This window comes from Colobus angolensis, unplaced genomic scaffold (assembly GCF_000951035.1).
Source record: "Colobus angolensis palliatus isolate OR3802 unplaced genomic scaffold, Cang.pa_1.0 Scaffold1, whole genome shotgun sequence".
Taxonomy (NCBI): Eukaryota; Metazoa; Chordata; class Mammalia; order Primates; family Cercopithecidae; genus Colobus; species Colobus angolensis.
Genome location: NW_012110918.1, coordinates 18,724,086 through 18,739,298, shown reverse-complemented (window position 1 = coordinate 18,739,298; position 15,213 = coordinate 18,724,086). Strand labels below are relative to the sequence as shown.

At 62.8% G+C, this 15,213-nt stretch overlaps 2 protein-coding genes across 2 annotated transcripts; both read left to right on the top strand.

The window, feature by feature from the left end:
- The first annotated feature begins 3,123 nt into the window (after positions 1-3,123).
- Positions 3,124-9,541, top strand: SECTM1 (secreted and transmembrane 1). The gene is made up of 5 exons (XM_011927421.1): positions 3,124-3,505; positions 4,574-4,730; positions 6,941-7,249; positions 8,719-8,884; positions 9,364-9,541. The coding sequence occupies exons 1-5, from the start codon at positions 3,458-3,460 to the stop codon at positions 9,539-9,541; spliced, it is 858 nt and encodes a 285-aa protein (XP_011782811.1). The 5' UTR covers positions 3,124-3,457.
- Positions 9,542-12,912: 3,371 nt separating this feature from the next.
- CD7 (CD7 molecule) lies at positions 12,913-15,212 on the top strand. Its single transcript, XM_011927295.1, has 4 exons — positions 12,913-13,097; positions 13,513-13,827; positions 14,063-14,277; positions 15,046-15,212. Exons 1-4 carry the CDS (start codon positions 13,016-13,018, stop codon positions 15,154-15,156), a joined length of 723 nt encoding a protein of 240 aa, XP_011782685.1. The 5' UTR covers positions 12,913-13,015; the 3' UTR covers positions 15,157-15,212.
- The last annotated feature ends 1 nt before the right edge of the window (position 15,213 follows it).

Below are 15,213 nucleotides of genomic sequence, written 5' to 3'. Positions count from 1 at the left end.
GAGGACTCAGGCAGACAGGGACAGAGTGACAGGGCTGACACAGGATACCCAGCAGCATCTGAGTTTGAGATCATTAATCGTGTTTTAATATAAGTGTGTCCCAAGTGTCCCACGGGACAAGCTTTTACCAGGACATCGTTGGTTGTTTATCTGAGACTCAGATGTGACCAGATGTGCAGGTACACTGATGCCTGATGACCTGAGCGGGGCCTGTGTCGCCAGGGTGCGTTTTCTTCTAATAAACGGAGCAAATTCCCTGCAGCAGCCCAATGTCGCTGACACCTGCTGCCCAGACAGAGCTGGGGCCACGCACAGTCCGCAGCCTGAAGCCTCAGAGTAGAGCCAGATTGCCACTCTCCATCCTGTCTTCCCTCAACTCCCTTCCCCCTGAGCCCTTCAAAGTCATTCTCAAGCCAAAGACAGGGGTCTTCCGGGCCTGGGGCTCCCCTCCACGGCTGACTCATTCCACACCTTTCCCGCCACCTGCCGGGTGTGGACCGATGGGGAGGGCACCACTACCTGCTCCTAGTACCCTCCAGCCCTGCCCTTCTGCCCTTCACCCCTGGCTGGGCAAGGGTCAGGGCTGCCAACATCGGAGGGCACTCAGTGGGGAGCTGGTGAAGGTGCTGGGAGGAAGGGAGGACCCGGGAGAGGCAGTGAGAGGATCCACGTGTGAGAAGCAGCAGCCACTACCATAGTTGGGCTGAAGGGACTTGGCGGGGAGGCAGCGTCTCCAGAATGGTGCAGTCCAGGCCGCCAGGGGCTGAGACCATGGAGGGGATGAGGCCAGAAAGAGGGACAGTGCCAGCTTCTCACTCCCACCCCCCCTCCTCAACGAGGGCAGCCCAGGACCCTGGGTCTTCGGGAAGCAATCGGGCAGGGAGGCTGGGAGATGGAGCTGCAGGGTCCACCCGTGGCGGCAGAGGCATCTAGGAGCCGCTGTAGCCCCCGAGAGCAGAGGCTCCACCGCACTGCTGGCCCCATGGAATGCAGAGCGGGCAGACTTGGGACACTCAGGGCGGAGGGGAGGCAGACGCAGCCACTGCCAGGTGGGAGGAGCTTGGCATGAAGCCAGGTGCGTGCAGCTGGCCCTCGGGGGCCTTCAGGACCCAGCTGCTGAGGTCTGGCTCAGGGTGCAGCTCTTTTCTGAGCCAGGGCTGACTCAGGACACAGACAGGTGGCAGAGCTAGCACCTGGGCGGGCAGGTGGGGTGGATGCAGCACTCTCGGGGCTCTGGGGATCTGTGACCTTTGGCTGTGTGCCCAGAGTTCCCACCTTAGCACAGTGGCAGGGGCAGTCCCTGGAAGCATTTATGAAACAGACTCAGATGGCCTCCGGGTTCTAGGTGGGGGCAGGACCCCCCAGAGCAGCCTGGGGAGAACAGCAGGGCACCCCTCCCGGACACGGTCAGCGGGGTGGTGCGAAGAGCAGTGGGAGAGCCCCCAGCAGCCCCGACCCTCCCTGCTGTCCATCTGCATGGCTCCAAGGTGGGCGGGCTGAGCTGGCGTCGTGGAGCGTGGGGTGAGGGGAGCCGGACCCAGGCCCAACTGCGGTCTCCTTGTGTGAATCTCACCTCCATGCGGGGGTCTCCAGGCGGCCTGGGTCTCCCACTGCATTGGGGATGGGGGTTCTGTGGTCGGCTGTCAGTCCCCAAGGATGTCAGGTGCTCATCCCAGAACCTGACATGGCAAAGGGACTGTGCAGATGGGATGAAGTCTCGGCTGCTGAGCTGGGGCGTGTGTCCTGGGTCACCCAGGGGGGCCCTTGATGCCACCACAGGGTCTCCAGGAGAGGGAGGGAGGAGGGGGAGTCAGGGAGACAAGGAAAGCAGCTGGGGGGCGGTGGTGGGGAGGTGGCAGAGGGGCCGTGAGCCGAGGGATGCGGATGCCTCTGGGCGCTGGAGGCTGAGAGGGACAGAGTCTGCCTGGAGCCTACAGAAGGGACCACCCTGGGCCACCCCTTGATTTTAGCCCAGAGAGACCCCATCGGGCTTCCAGCTAGTCCAGAATGCTGGACGCATGACGGGAGGTGGGGCCCTAGCCTGTCTCCAAGCCCATCTGAGCAGCCCTGAGGGGTCACAGCAGGAAAGGGGGTGTTAGTGAGAGGCCACGAAAGGTCTCAGGTGTGGGTTCCCTCCCCTCGAACCCAGGCCCTGGCAGGGTGGGGTGGGGTTTCCGACAGAAGGGACTGGACTCATCCTGAGCGCAGTAGCTGCCTGGAGTGGGGAACCCAGACCTCGGGACAGCCCCCCCCTGCGCCAACGTGGGGCCGTCCCTGAGCCTCAGCAGCACCTCGGGGTTGGTGACGTGCCCACCTGCAGGGACAGTGTCCGCACACCTGCACTCCGCGGCTGGCAGGGGTTTCCGTGTGGAGGCAGGACCACGGTGAGAGTGTGGGAATGACCGGGCGGCTGCCTGTGGATGTGCAGGGCCCAGAGGTGACTAGAGGTAGGCTCAGAGGGGGCTGGGACACTTGGGGCAATGGGACAAGAAGGCCGGAGCCCATCTGCAAGCCTGGTCCTCAGCAGGCCCAGACTCCAGCCTCTGGGAGGACCCCTGGTGACATGGCGTCCCCGGGGTTGGTGACGCGTCCTGCTGTGACACTTTCTGGTGGTTTGTTTGTTTGGAGAAACGCACATCTAAAAACTACAGACATCTATAAATAGCTCGTCTGAAGGTCGCTTTACACAGTTCCCTCATGGGAGTTCCCTGCAGGTCACTGCACTCTGGTGTGTGGGGTGCACTGGGAGCTGGGAGAGGCAGGGCTGGCGTCACCGCCGTACCGAGGGACTTTTCCCAGCAGAGGTGCAGGGACCCGAGAGGCAGGGCAGCCTGGCCAGGAACCCTTGCCCCAGCCTCCTTCGAAGGCGGTGTTCTCTTGGCTGAAGGGCAAGTCCTGCCAGGGCTTCTGCTGGGCTTTGCCCGCTGCCCTACCTGGAACAGACCCAGGCCGCCTCCCCTCATTTTCCCTTCCCTGGTGCCTTTCAAAGTCCAGCAGGCATGTCAGCAGGTTCATGCAAAAGCACGTCACCTGGTCCAGGTGAGGGCCTGACCTTTGACCAGCGCGGGCATCGGCCCAGACCCCACCAGTGGGACTGATTGAGTTAGGGTTAGGGCACTTTCCTGTGCAAAGCTGAGCTCCTGCGTGGGGGCAGGTGGGGCTTTGTGGAGCGTCCACACAGGGACCCTCATCCCCTAGCTGCTCTCGGGGGACCCAGATCCACATATATCCAGCACCTACTGTATGCAGGGCATGAGTGGGGCCCCGTGGGAAGCACAGAAGCGGGACCTCGCTGGGGCCCTTGAGAAGCTCATCCCTGCCTCTCTGACCCCACTCCTGGCACTGGCACTGTGCGTGTGTGCACTGCAGCTGCCTCTGCCTGGCGGGAGAGGAGACACACAGCTAGGCGGCCCCTAGCCTTTGCAGGCCCAAGGCAAGATAGCAAAAGGAGGCTCGCATGCTGGAAGCTGCCCAGCAGCCTGCCTTGCCAGTGAGAGCAACAGAGGTAAAGCTGACTTGTGTGTTAGGAACGCACAGAGGTGTAAACGATGGATTCGAAAGGAACGCAACTGAGCGTTGCCCCCGGAGGGGAGCCAGTGGACAGGCAGGGGGTGGGGGGCGCGTGGACGGGCAGGGGGTCCAGTGGATGGGCGGGGAGCTGGTGGACGGGCAGGGGGTGCCGGTGGACAGGCAGGGGGAGCTGGTAGATGGGCAGGGGGTGCCGGTGGATGGTCAGGGGGCCAGTGGACAGTCAGGGGGGCCAGTGGACAGGCAGGGGGGACCGGTAGATGGGCTGGGGGGCGCTGACTACAGGCTGTGGTCAGCACTGGGCTTGGCTGGGGGAGGCGGACGGTGGGTTCTGGTCATGTGAGGGTCTCTGTGAGTGACTGGAAGTCTGGACAGCACCAAAGAGGGGACAGACACCCGAGGATTGTAATGACGAAGCCCTGTGCCCTGGGTGTGCAGCGATATCACACACGTGCTCCTAAGTAGACGGATAAGTAGCCGGAGGAGCATTGGTGAGGGGCTGGGGTTGTGCCCTGGGCGTGCAGCGATATTACACACATGCTCCAAAGTAGACAGAGAATCGGTTTTGTGCTTCGCGTTGGTGAGGGGCTGGGGCTGGAAGCTGGTCTTCGTACAGTGTTAAGTAGTGGTGGCTACCAAAGCTTCCACCTGTCCTGACCCATTTCTACAGGAAACACTCTCAGGCACAGTCATGAGTAATTTATTGTAAAACAAAAGGACTGACCCACAAGTCAGATGTCCCTGCTGTGCTTCGGGCGACTCTGTCTCCTGCCCCCAGCTCCCAGTGCACCCCACACACCAGAGTGCAGGTGACCTGCAGGGAACTCCCATGAGGGAACTGTGTTTTTGCGCGCAGCCAGCATGGCACACCCTCTGCAGTCACAGGGAAGGGAAGGAGGGTGGAGGCTCTGGCATCCCAGGCACAGCCGCTCAGGAAAGAGCGTGGGGACCCCCAGCCTCCCAGCCCCCGCCAGGCGACAGCCGCTCCCACTGTCCCCTTTGGCAGCCACAGGGGGCTCTGACCTACAGGCTTTCCTTCCTCCAGGGAGTGTCCCGAGAGCCAGTGACAAGGACCGGGGCCCCTGAGGCTGCCGAAGTCCCGCCAGCCATGCAGAGCTGCCCCCTGATGTTCCCTGGCCCCGTTTCCTGGCCCTTCGGGGCCCTCCTGGTCCTGGCTGCCTCCTTGAGTGCTCAGAATGAAGGTAGGTCTCAGGGTCCTGCCTCTCTGCTGGGGAAAGGGGACCCGGGTGGGGGCGTGGCAGGGGTGGGAGGGGTGGACTGAGGTTGGGTCCAGACGCCACCAGGGCCCCGATAATGACTGACTCTGCAGACCCAGGGCCCGACCGTGCGGAGCTGGGCTGCTCCAGGCGGTGGTGGGTGGGCCGTGTCGCGCCGTGGATGACGGGAGGTGATGGCCACTGTGGTACCTGGTGGTCACTGTCACAGCAATTGTGGGGAAGGACCAAGATCATGACCAGTTTCTAAGCGAGAGGGTCTGGGTCAGTTACGACCTGTGCTGTGGCTGGGAAATGGACAGCAGCCCTGGCCTGGGGGTTCCTTAGGTGCATCTCGGGCCTGCCAGGAATGGATCGGCATTTGAACAAGGTCCCCCAGTGAGATCCTCCCCAGCACTCTAGACCCCCAACCTATGCAGCAAAGTCACCTGAGGGGCTTTTCTTTTCTTTATTTTTGAGACAGGGTCTACCTCTATCACCCAGGCTGGACACCCAGGCTGGGGTGCTCATTGCAGCCTTGACCTCCTGGGCTCAGGTGATCCTCCCACCTCAGCCTCCCGAGTAGCTGGGACCACGGATACGCACACCATACCTGGCTAAACTGTGTATTTTTTGTAGAGACAGGATTTTGACATGTTGCTCAGGCTGGTCTTAAACTCCTGAGCTCAAGTGATCCTCCCACTCGGCCTCCCAAAATGCTAGGATTACAGGCGTGAGCCACTGAGCCACCCGAGGGGCGTTTAAAAGGTGTCAGAGCACAGCCATATCCCAAACCACATCCCAAAGCAGTTCAGTCAGAATCCTAAGAACAAACAACAAACAAAACAAAACCGAAACAGAAGAATCCCAGGTGGAGGAACCCAGGTTCCGGGAGATTCTGGCCCCACCCCGCAAGAGTGGCTCCAAAGTGCAACTGGCTGGGGCCCCCCCGACAGCCGCACGCTGCCCTCTGGACAGTGTGAACTTCTGCAATGGCCTGTAGAGGCCCTGTGGTCCCTGAACACTCAGAGCACCCAGACAGGCAGCCAGCCTGCTCGTCCGAGGAAACTCAGTCCAGCCTGAAGGCCAGGTGCCCCTGAAGCCCACCCCCTCCCATGGGCACCAAGGCCCCTGGCACTTGCCAGCATGTGGCACCTGCCATGTGGTTTTGTATTTAGTGAAATGGGGCCAATGGTGGCTCCACCCAGCATGCTGTGTGCTCCCCAAGAGCTCACCCTGCCGTCCATCCGTCCGTCCGTGTCCAGTCACAGTGGACGCTGGTGCAGCAGGGACAGTGGCAGCACCAAGACCCCAGGCTGGTACCATGCTCAGGGCCACACAACCTGAATCTCAGGCATCCTTGAGCTGGCTGCTGGGGCAAAGGCCCTGGACCTCTGAGGGAAGCAGCTGCACGGGTTGCTATTGGGCAGGGTGCACACAGGAGGCGGGAGAGAGAGACTGACACACTGGCTTGTTACAAGAACTTGACCTCCCAGGACTGTGGAGCTGTGTGTGGAGCTGGCCCAGCCGCCTGGAGCTGAGTGGGCACCTGGGAGGGGAAAGGGGATATTGGGGACGGCGCAGGCTGGGTCCCACAAGGACAGACTGGAACCTGTGTCTGCTCTGCTGGCCTCTGAGGCTGGCCTGTGGGTGTCTGCAGAAGTCCTGCCCTTCCTCACACAGCCAAGCACCTGCACCTGGCCTAGGCCTTGGAGAAACTGAGGGGGGAGCTGAGGGAGGTGGGGCTTGGCCACTGCTTCCCATGAAGAGGGTGATTCGGCAGGTCAGCAGCAGCACTCCTGCCACAGCGCAGTCGCCCGGCACACCCCTGAGGGTCTGGCTTCGCCCACCCCAGTGGAAATGTACGGGGCAGGGAGTCGATAGGAAATGTCTTCATCCAAGCTGACACACCCCAAGGAACAGACATGGGTATGAGTGCACACACACACACGCGCGCGCACACACACACACGCACACACACACACAAACACACACAGAGAGCCACCCTTCTTTTTTGCTGCGATTTTATTCTTCCCACACAAGACATATGTGCTGATTGGGTCGGATGGATGTATACATAGTTCATCGTGTCCCTTAGAGGCCCTGTCTCCTGCCCCGGCCCTGGCCCTGGGCACAGCAGCCAGCCAGTGCCCTGAGGCCCAGCCCTGATCCGTGCGTGCCCCTGTCCGGCCCCACAGGTTGGGACAGCCCCGTCTGCACAGAGGGGGTGGTCTCTGTGTCTCGGGGCGAGAACGCCGTCATGTCCTGCAACATCTCCAATGCCTTCTCCCATGTCAACATCAAGCTGCGTGCCCACGGGCAGGAGAGCACCATCTTCAATGAGGTGGCCCCAGGCTACTTCTCCCGGGATGGCTGGCAGCTCCAAGTTCAGGGAGGCGTGGCCCAGCTGGTGATCAAAGGCACCCGGGACTCCCACGCTGGGCTGTACACCTGGCACCTCGTGGGACACCAGAGAAATAACAGACAAGTCACGCTGGAGGTGTCAGGTGAGGGGAGGCTGGGGGAAGCAAGGGGGAGGGGAGTGAGAGGGGACACAGGGAGGGGAGGGGGCCTGGGCAGGGGGAGGGCTGAGACTGAGAGGGAAGGAGGAGGAGGAAGAGCAGGCATAAGCGGGGCTGCCAGGAGACGGGGTGCTGGGGTGGGGAGTCGGGGTGGAGGCCTCTTGACCTCCTGGGACAGTTCTCCCTTTGGGAGGGGCAGGGGTCAGGCCGGAGGCTCAGGGGGCACAGACCCACAGAGGCAGCCAGAGCCCCACCCACAACACGGAGTACAAAGCCTCTGCTCCTTGAAGGAGCCCCACCTGCCTGTCGGGGGTGAGGGCCGCACCCTGCAGCCAGGAAGCCCAGGCACCCCCCGCCTCCCCGCCACTCCCACCCAAGCTGTGTGGGGAAGCTGCACCCCAAATGCCTGTGCTCTGAGAGGCCCTCCGGACCCGCAGCGCCCGGCTTTGAGGCACCTGCCCTCCCTTTGCTGGGGTCACCCAGAGGTGCTCAAGATCACCCGCCCACCACCCTTGGTGACCATGAACACGGTCCTGCCCCGCATCTCCCACCCCCATGCTGTCCACCTCAACAAGCGCCTAGACCACACCTGCCCTCGCCCCTCCTGTCTTCAGGGCTGGGACCAGCCCCACTCTTCCCTGTCCCCACCCCTCTCCTCCTGCCCTCAGGGGATGCTGACTGCCCCACTCTCTGCCTCAGCTCCCCCGACACAGGCATGACCACCCCCCACCCATGTCCCCGCTCGCCCAGCCCACTGCTCCCTCTGCCCCTTCTCCCCTGACTCAGGGCCCACAGCCGCCACCACCAGCTACTTATTTGGTTCAACCAGAAAGCAGTGATGGCCAGCAGAGCACCCCGGGCCCTCTGTGCTGCCCTCCAAGCCCCTCCCACCTACTCCCTAGCCCCTGAGCAGCCACAGACCCCTCCAGTCCCCAGACCCACTCCCCACCCCTCCCCTTCCTTTCCTGCAAAGTTCAGGAGCCTCCACGGCCCCTCCCAGCCCTCCCACCTTCACCACACCCGGCTCTGACTCACCCGGGGCACCCAAATTGGGTTCCGCTTTGCTCCCCACCCCCAGGGCATCTGGTGAGCCCTTCCTGGACTCAGGTATGGGGCTTCTCAGATACCTGGCCCTGTGGGGGCCGCATCAGGGCAGGCCCCTCACCTGCCCTTGCATCTCTTCCCCAGAGCCCCAAGGCCTGAAGGACGATGCAGCGAACGTCCAGGGGTAGATGTTTCCCTCCCTGCCCCGAGGCACCTGTGCCCCGGGTGTCCTCCCACCTCTGTGGTCCTGCGCCCCCTCTCCTCCTGGCTCCCTCCCACTCCTGTACCTCCTGGGCAAGGGCGGTGCAGTCCTCCGGGGCTCATTCTCACCCCCGGGGGTGTGCAGGAGGAGGAGGTTGGGGGTGGGGGATGCCCAACCCACCTGTCCACCGCTGAATTGCCTCCTTCAGGTGCAGAACCCCAGTCCGCCCCTGACGCTGGGTCCTGGCCTGTGCCTGTGGTGGTCACTGCTGTCTTCATCCTCTTGGCTCTTACGGTCACATTCGCCTGGTACAGGTGCCACTGTTCCCAGCAACGCCGGGAGGTAGGAGGCACCAGGTTGAGCTCAGCCTTACTGTCCTGCACCTGCCGGGGCTCCAGGAGAGGGTGGGGAGAGCACCAGTCCCAGAGAGCCCGTCCCCGCCAGGGGCCCAGCTGGCTGTGGTCAAGAATACAGAGCCAGGTTCCCCAGACCCGCCCTGCCCTCCCTGCAAGCCCTCGCTGTCCCCAGGACTCCCTGGAGGGCAGCATGGCAGGGCGTGTGGTCTCCATCAGGAACAGAACCTGGAGTTTCTGAGCCAAGGGAACCTCTTGCTTAGGGTGCCGTGGGAAGTGGGTTCGACCTCCAGCAAGCTCAAAACCAAAGTGAGGGCTGGGGGTGTGTGGAAGGGGTGTGTGTTGTGAGGGCACGTGGTATACCTGGGGGTGGGAGTGTGCATGTGCATGCAAGCATGCCCATGAGTGTGAGCGCACGCCTGAGGGCAGAGCTGTGGGCACAGGGGATGCAGCTGACACAGGCACCTCCTTCCTCCCCCCGCAGATGAAGGTCTTCCTAGAACCCCAGCCCTCAGAGTGGGAGTACAGCAGGGCCTGAGCAGAACCTCCCCTGGCCTGTGGACCCCAGACCCCAAGCCTACTCCGAGGCCGCCGGCACTGGTGGTCAAATCCTCAGCACTTGGAGCCCTGGAGCTGCTGTCCCCCCAACCCTTGTTTCCAGATGCCGTAGACCCATAACCGCCTATAAGGCAGAGAGGACACAGGAGAGCTGGCCCTGAGTGCCGACCTTGGGGGGCAGGGCCTGGGTCTCTAGTCCCACCCAGAGGGCACAGACACCGGCTTGCTTGGGAGGGTCTGGGAGAGCTGGTGGCAGGCTGGGCCTCTGTGTCACCCACTCCAGGGCAGGTGCAGACCCTTCCCCTCCACCCCCCCAGGTCTTCCAAGCTCTGCTTCCTCAGTTTCCAAAATGGGAACACCTCACCTCCGCAGCATGCGACCTACCAGGACCCATGCCCCTCCCTCCACCCTCATCAAACCCAGAGACCCGGGCTCCCTTTCTGCCACCCCAGCCTGAGTCCAGCCCTAGGTATGGGGTCTGCTCTCTCCACTCCTGGGGCTCTGTGCCCAAGTGAGGGGGCTGCTGCCGGAACCTCAGACACACTCCATTTCAGGGCTATAGGGGCCTTGGCCGCATACGCCTATGCAGTAGGCTTTGGGGGCCCCTCTGCGGGAGCCCCAGGGGCCAAGGTGGGGTGCGGGGGTTAGAGGCTGGGATGGCTCCTGGCCCCACCGCCAGGGGGCAGCGCAGGCTGGGCCAGGAGGAGGCGGTGGCCGCTCGGGCTGGAGGTCAGGTGGACGCTGCCCTCCGGGACTTGACATGCATCCCTCAGTCTCTTGGTCACCCGGGAATCGCTCCCTCGTGCCCACCCCACCTGCCAGGCCTCCTTGGACCCAGATCTGTTCCTGCTTTTGTCTTCGTCACTGCGGCGGAGCCCTTTGACGTCTTGATATGTATCGGGTGAAAAAATAACTTCGGGAATCCCCCTTCAGTTCTTTGAAAAAGTTCCATGACTTGAATCTCTGAAATGAAGAAAACAAACCGACTCACAAACCTGCAAGTAGCTGGGAAATGCAATTTTTAAAATGAAAAACAAAAATCTGAAAGAAACGTCTTCAGTGGCTTTAAGCCCCCAAACGTCCCTAAGGTGTCCTCGAGATGAAGACACGGGGAGCCCCCAGCCAGCTGGAGACCCCACAGGGACACCGCGTCGCCCGGTGACCGAGACCTCGCGGAGCCGGCCGCCCGGAGGGTCAGAGCCGTAGCCAGGGTCCAGAAGGTGCACGTTTGTGTCTCAGGTTAAAATAAGGTTCCCGTCCGCGTGCTGGGTTCGGGACTCTGCTGGGTCAGATCATGTCCTGTGGGCACAGCGCCCGGGATCCCTGTGCGGCAGGGACCCCCATGCACCCGGGACCCCCGTGCGGGGATCACACCTGCCTACACAGGCTGAAGAGCATTGGTGTGTCTTCAGGTCAATCAAAGTTTTCTTTCTCTTTTTTCTTGTTTTTTGGAGATAGGGTCTAGATCTGCCGCCTAGGCTGGAGTGCAGGGGCGTGATCACGGCTCGACCTCCTGGGCTCAAGCAATTCTCCAACTCTGGCCTCCCAGAGTGTTGGGATTATAGGCATGAGCCCCTGTGCCCGGCCTCAAGGTCATTTTGAAATCGGTAGTCTGGGTGGGGCACACGGTGGTCGCCATGTCCCCTGCACACCCAGGCAGGAAACCCAGGAAGAGAGCCTGGGGCTGGAGTCCCTGAGGATCTTCATCTTTTCCTGGTGGCTTACCTCTGAGTCTGTTTTCCCTACTGGGATTTACTGCTGGTCCTCACGCTGCCTTCCCCCATGGCGTGAGGGGGTCTGTGTCTCCCTCTGCACACCCCCCAACCCTACCCGGCCCCATGCTGTCCTCAGACACACCGGGCACGTTCTGGCCTCAGGGATTCTGCCCTGCTGATCCCTCTGCCTGGAATGCTGTTCCCCGGGGCCCCGGTTGGTTTCACCCACGACCCCTTCTTGGCTTGGCCTTTGAGGGCCACACCCACGCCCTGTGTCCTGCTGGCTGTCCACCTGGCCTCCCTGAGGTCAGCTCCAGGCGGGAGGGCCCCTGGTCCACACTGTCCCCCTGCTCCTGGCACAGAGGCTGGCATAAAGACGCTCGGTGAACGTTGGTGACCCAATGCATGCATGGAGCAGAGGCCAGAGGAGGGGCTGCTCTGTAAAGTGCAGTTACCCACCGCCTCACGCCACCACCTCACGCCACCGCCTCGCGCCACCGCCTCGTGCCACCGCCTCGCGCCACCGCCTCGCTAGGGTGCTCCAGGGCCTCTGGGCAAGATTCTGCCCCCAAATCCTCTGTCTCTTGTTTATGGAGAGCCTGGAGGTGGGAAACCGGCTCCTGCAGGACCCTCAGCCCAGCAGAAAACCTGCACCACCCCACAGCCCTACCAGTGTCTCCACACCGGCTGCTGTGGCTGGGACCTCCAGGGAAGCAGCTCAGGGCTGCAAGTCCATGTGTAAATCACGGGCACATGTCTCTGCACACATGCGTGAGTCATGCACACTCGTCTCTGCACACACACGTGTCCACACGCACCCGTCTGCACACATGCGTGGAGTCACGTGCACCCGTCTCTGCACACACACGTGTCCACATGCACCCGTCTCTGCACACACACGTGTCCACACGCACCCATCTGCACACATGCGTGGAGTCACGTGCACCCGTCTGCACACACGTGGAATCACGCACACCCATCTCTGTGGACGCGTGTCCACACGCTCCCGTCTCTGCACACACGTGTGTCCACATGCACCTGTTTCTGCACACACGTGTGTCCACACGCTCCTGCTCATGTGCTGCACCTGCTGGCTTGGGCACCGACGTCAGCGCTTTGTCATTGTGGCCATCAGGACAGAGAAGTGCCCTGTCCCAGAGGACTCAGTCCCCTTGGGGTTAGAGGCCAGGCACAGGTCTCCCTCGGGCCCTGAAGCTGGGCACTGTGGCCTGATACACTCCTCCCAGGGAGGTGGGGGAACCTCAGGCCTGGACCACGGCTCAGCCCTCTCGTCCCCAGGACATGGAACACAGAACCACGGTTGGCTGGTCGGCTGCAGTGCTGGGCACGGGCACAGGCCCAGCCTCCTTCCCCATGGCCAAACCGGGGGGTGCTAATTCTGGCCTGCCCTGCGCTCCTATGCACTGTGTGGGTGACTCATGGGTGACTCCAGATTTCTGGGCATAAATTGGGTTCCAGCAGAAAGTACCCCAGAGGACCAGGCAGGCTGAGGAGGGGCAGCCCTGCCCCTCACCTCCAGACCCTGTCGCCCATCCCCAGCCAGGGGGTCCCTTCTCTGTCCTCTCGTCTGCCCAGCCCCAGGCCTTGACCTCCTCCCTGTGGATTTGCAGGGGCGGGGAGGGACGGGGACACCCTGATCTCAGGGCAGCTCTCGGGGAAGCAGTGCTGGGGAGGGGTAGGTGAGGCCGCCCCTCCCACCGGGCCCACATCACTACCCTGGTCTGAGGCACCGCCTCCAGGAAGCCTTCTCTGAGCTCTGAGCGCCTGCGGTCTCCTGTGTGCTGCTCTCTGTGGGGTCCTGCAGACCCAGAGGGGCTCAGCTGCACTCATCAGGCTGGGAGAGCTGGGTGTGGGGAACATGGCCGGGCCCCCGAGGCTCCTGCTGCTGCCCCTCCTCCTGGCGCTGGCTCATGGCCTGCCTGGGGCCCTGGTCGCCCAAGGTAAGAGCTTCCCAGACCCTCCATGGCCACAGCTCTGGAGCTCTCCCTGCCCCGTGAGCTCAGCGCCCCCAACCTGGGCCACAGCACAGCCCCCCAGGAAGCGGGTGGGGTGCCAAGCGGCCTCCAGTGTCTGGGGACTCGTTTAAGAGAAGGAAAAAGGATGGACCCCGCTGGGGAGTGGCCGGGGCTGTCCAGGCCGCTGCTTTGGGAGGAAGAAGCCTCACAGTGCCTGAGCACACACCGCTGCGGGTGCCCAGGTCTGCTCCACGCCCCCATAAGGCACCAACCGTGTCTGTGGCGACATGTCATCCCTGGGCTGTCCCAGGGCCCCACCGTCCCCACCACTGTCCCCTGCAGGAAGGACATTCTCTGTCCTTCTGGCTAGACTGGTGGTGACAGCCCAGGTCCTCCCTAGAGGTGCAGCAGTCTCCCCACTGCACGATTGCCCCCGCGGGAGGCTCCGTCAACATCACCTGCTCCACCAGCGGGGACCTGCATGGGATCTACCTGAAGCAACTCGGGCCACAGCCCCAAGACATCATTTACTACGAAGACAGGGTGGTGCCCACTACGGACAAACGGTTCCGGGGCCGCATTGACTTCTCGGGGTCCCAGGACAACCTGACTATTACCATGCACCGCCTGCAGCCGTCGGACACTGGCACCTACACCTGCCAGGCCATCACGGAGGTCAATATCTATGGCTCCGGTACCCTGGTCCTGGTGACAGGTAGGGAATGCGCCCGTCCCAGACCACCCCCCCCAACCCAGGCTGCTGGCCAGGCTCTGCTCCCCCAGCCCTTGTCGGGGGACCCTCCCTCCTACACGTGCCTGAACTGTTCCAGCTCCTCCTAGATAGCTGCCCCTCCTCCGCTCCACAGCTTTCCCTGCCCTGAACCCCAAACCCCGGGGGTTCTAACAGGTTCTCCATTGGGAGAATCCCTTCCTTCCTTCTTCCTTCCCAGAGGAACAGTCCCAAGGATTGCACAGATGCTCGGACGCCCCGTCGACAGGCTCTGCCCTCCCTCCCCTGCCGACAGCCTCTGCCCTCCCTGCCCTGCCGACAGCCTCTGCCCTCCCTGCCCTGCCAACAGCCTCTGCCCTCCCTGTGGCCCTGGCGGTGATCTGCTTCCTCCTCGGGCTGGGCCTGGGGGTGGCATGTGTGCTGGCGAGGACGCAGGTCAGTGTGAATCCCAGCTGCCACTGCACCCCCACAGATGGTTCCCTCTCCTGAGAGCAGTGTGGAGGGCGCCAAGGCCCCAGAGGAAAGCCCCAGTGCCCGCTGCCTCCTTTGCAGGCCCTGGAGCTCTCAGGGTGGAAGTGGCCTTGGCAGGGAGGGAGGGAAACCAGCACCAAAGCGACCCGAGGGGGAGGGAGAGGCCCAGGTGCTGGTCCCACACACGTGTGCGCATGTGCCGGTGTGAGTGTGTGTGGGGGGTTCTCTGAGGACTGTGTGTGCTTGTTGGAGTGCGTGGGCGGAGGAGGGAGCGCCCAGGCTCTGGGCCCACATGTGCACATGTGCGCATACGCAGGTGTGAGTGTGTGGGGGGTGGTCTCTGAGGACTGTGTGTGCACGCTGGAGTGTGGGGCATGCTGTGTGGCTGTGGGAAGGGAAGGGAGCCTCAGACGGACACAGAGTCTAGGCCGTGGCCCCTGCCCTCGGTCCCTGCTGTTTGTCTGGGGCTGGAGTAGGGGCCCCGCTTGGCCTGGGCTGCGGGGGCCAGTCCAAGCCGCTTCCACTCTCCTTCTTCAGAGGCGCCCTGGGGTCTGACCCAGCCCTGTGCGGGGAAAGTTCTGCTGGGAAGCCCTGGGGCTCAGGAGACCTGGGGGCCGGCCCAGAGGAGTCCCGTGGGGGTCTCCCGTTAAAATGAGAAAGCTGACCGGAGTGCGGTGGGGTCCAGGACACCACGCTGGCCACTGGTTGGAAACAGCAGGTCCTGTCTTTCAGATGAAGAAATTGTGCTCGTCGCGGGACAAGAATTCGGCGGCCTGTGTGGTGTACGAGGACATGTCCCACAGCCGCTGCAACACGCTGTCCTCCCCCAACCAGTACCAGTGACCCAGTGGGCCCGGCCACGCCCCACCCGTGGTTCCCCAGCATCTTCACTGCCCCACC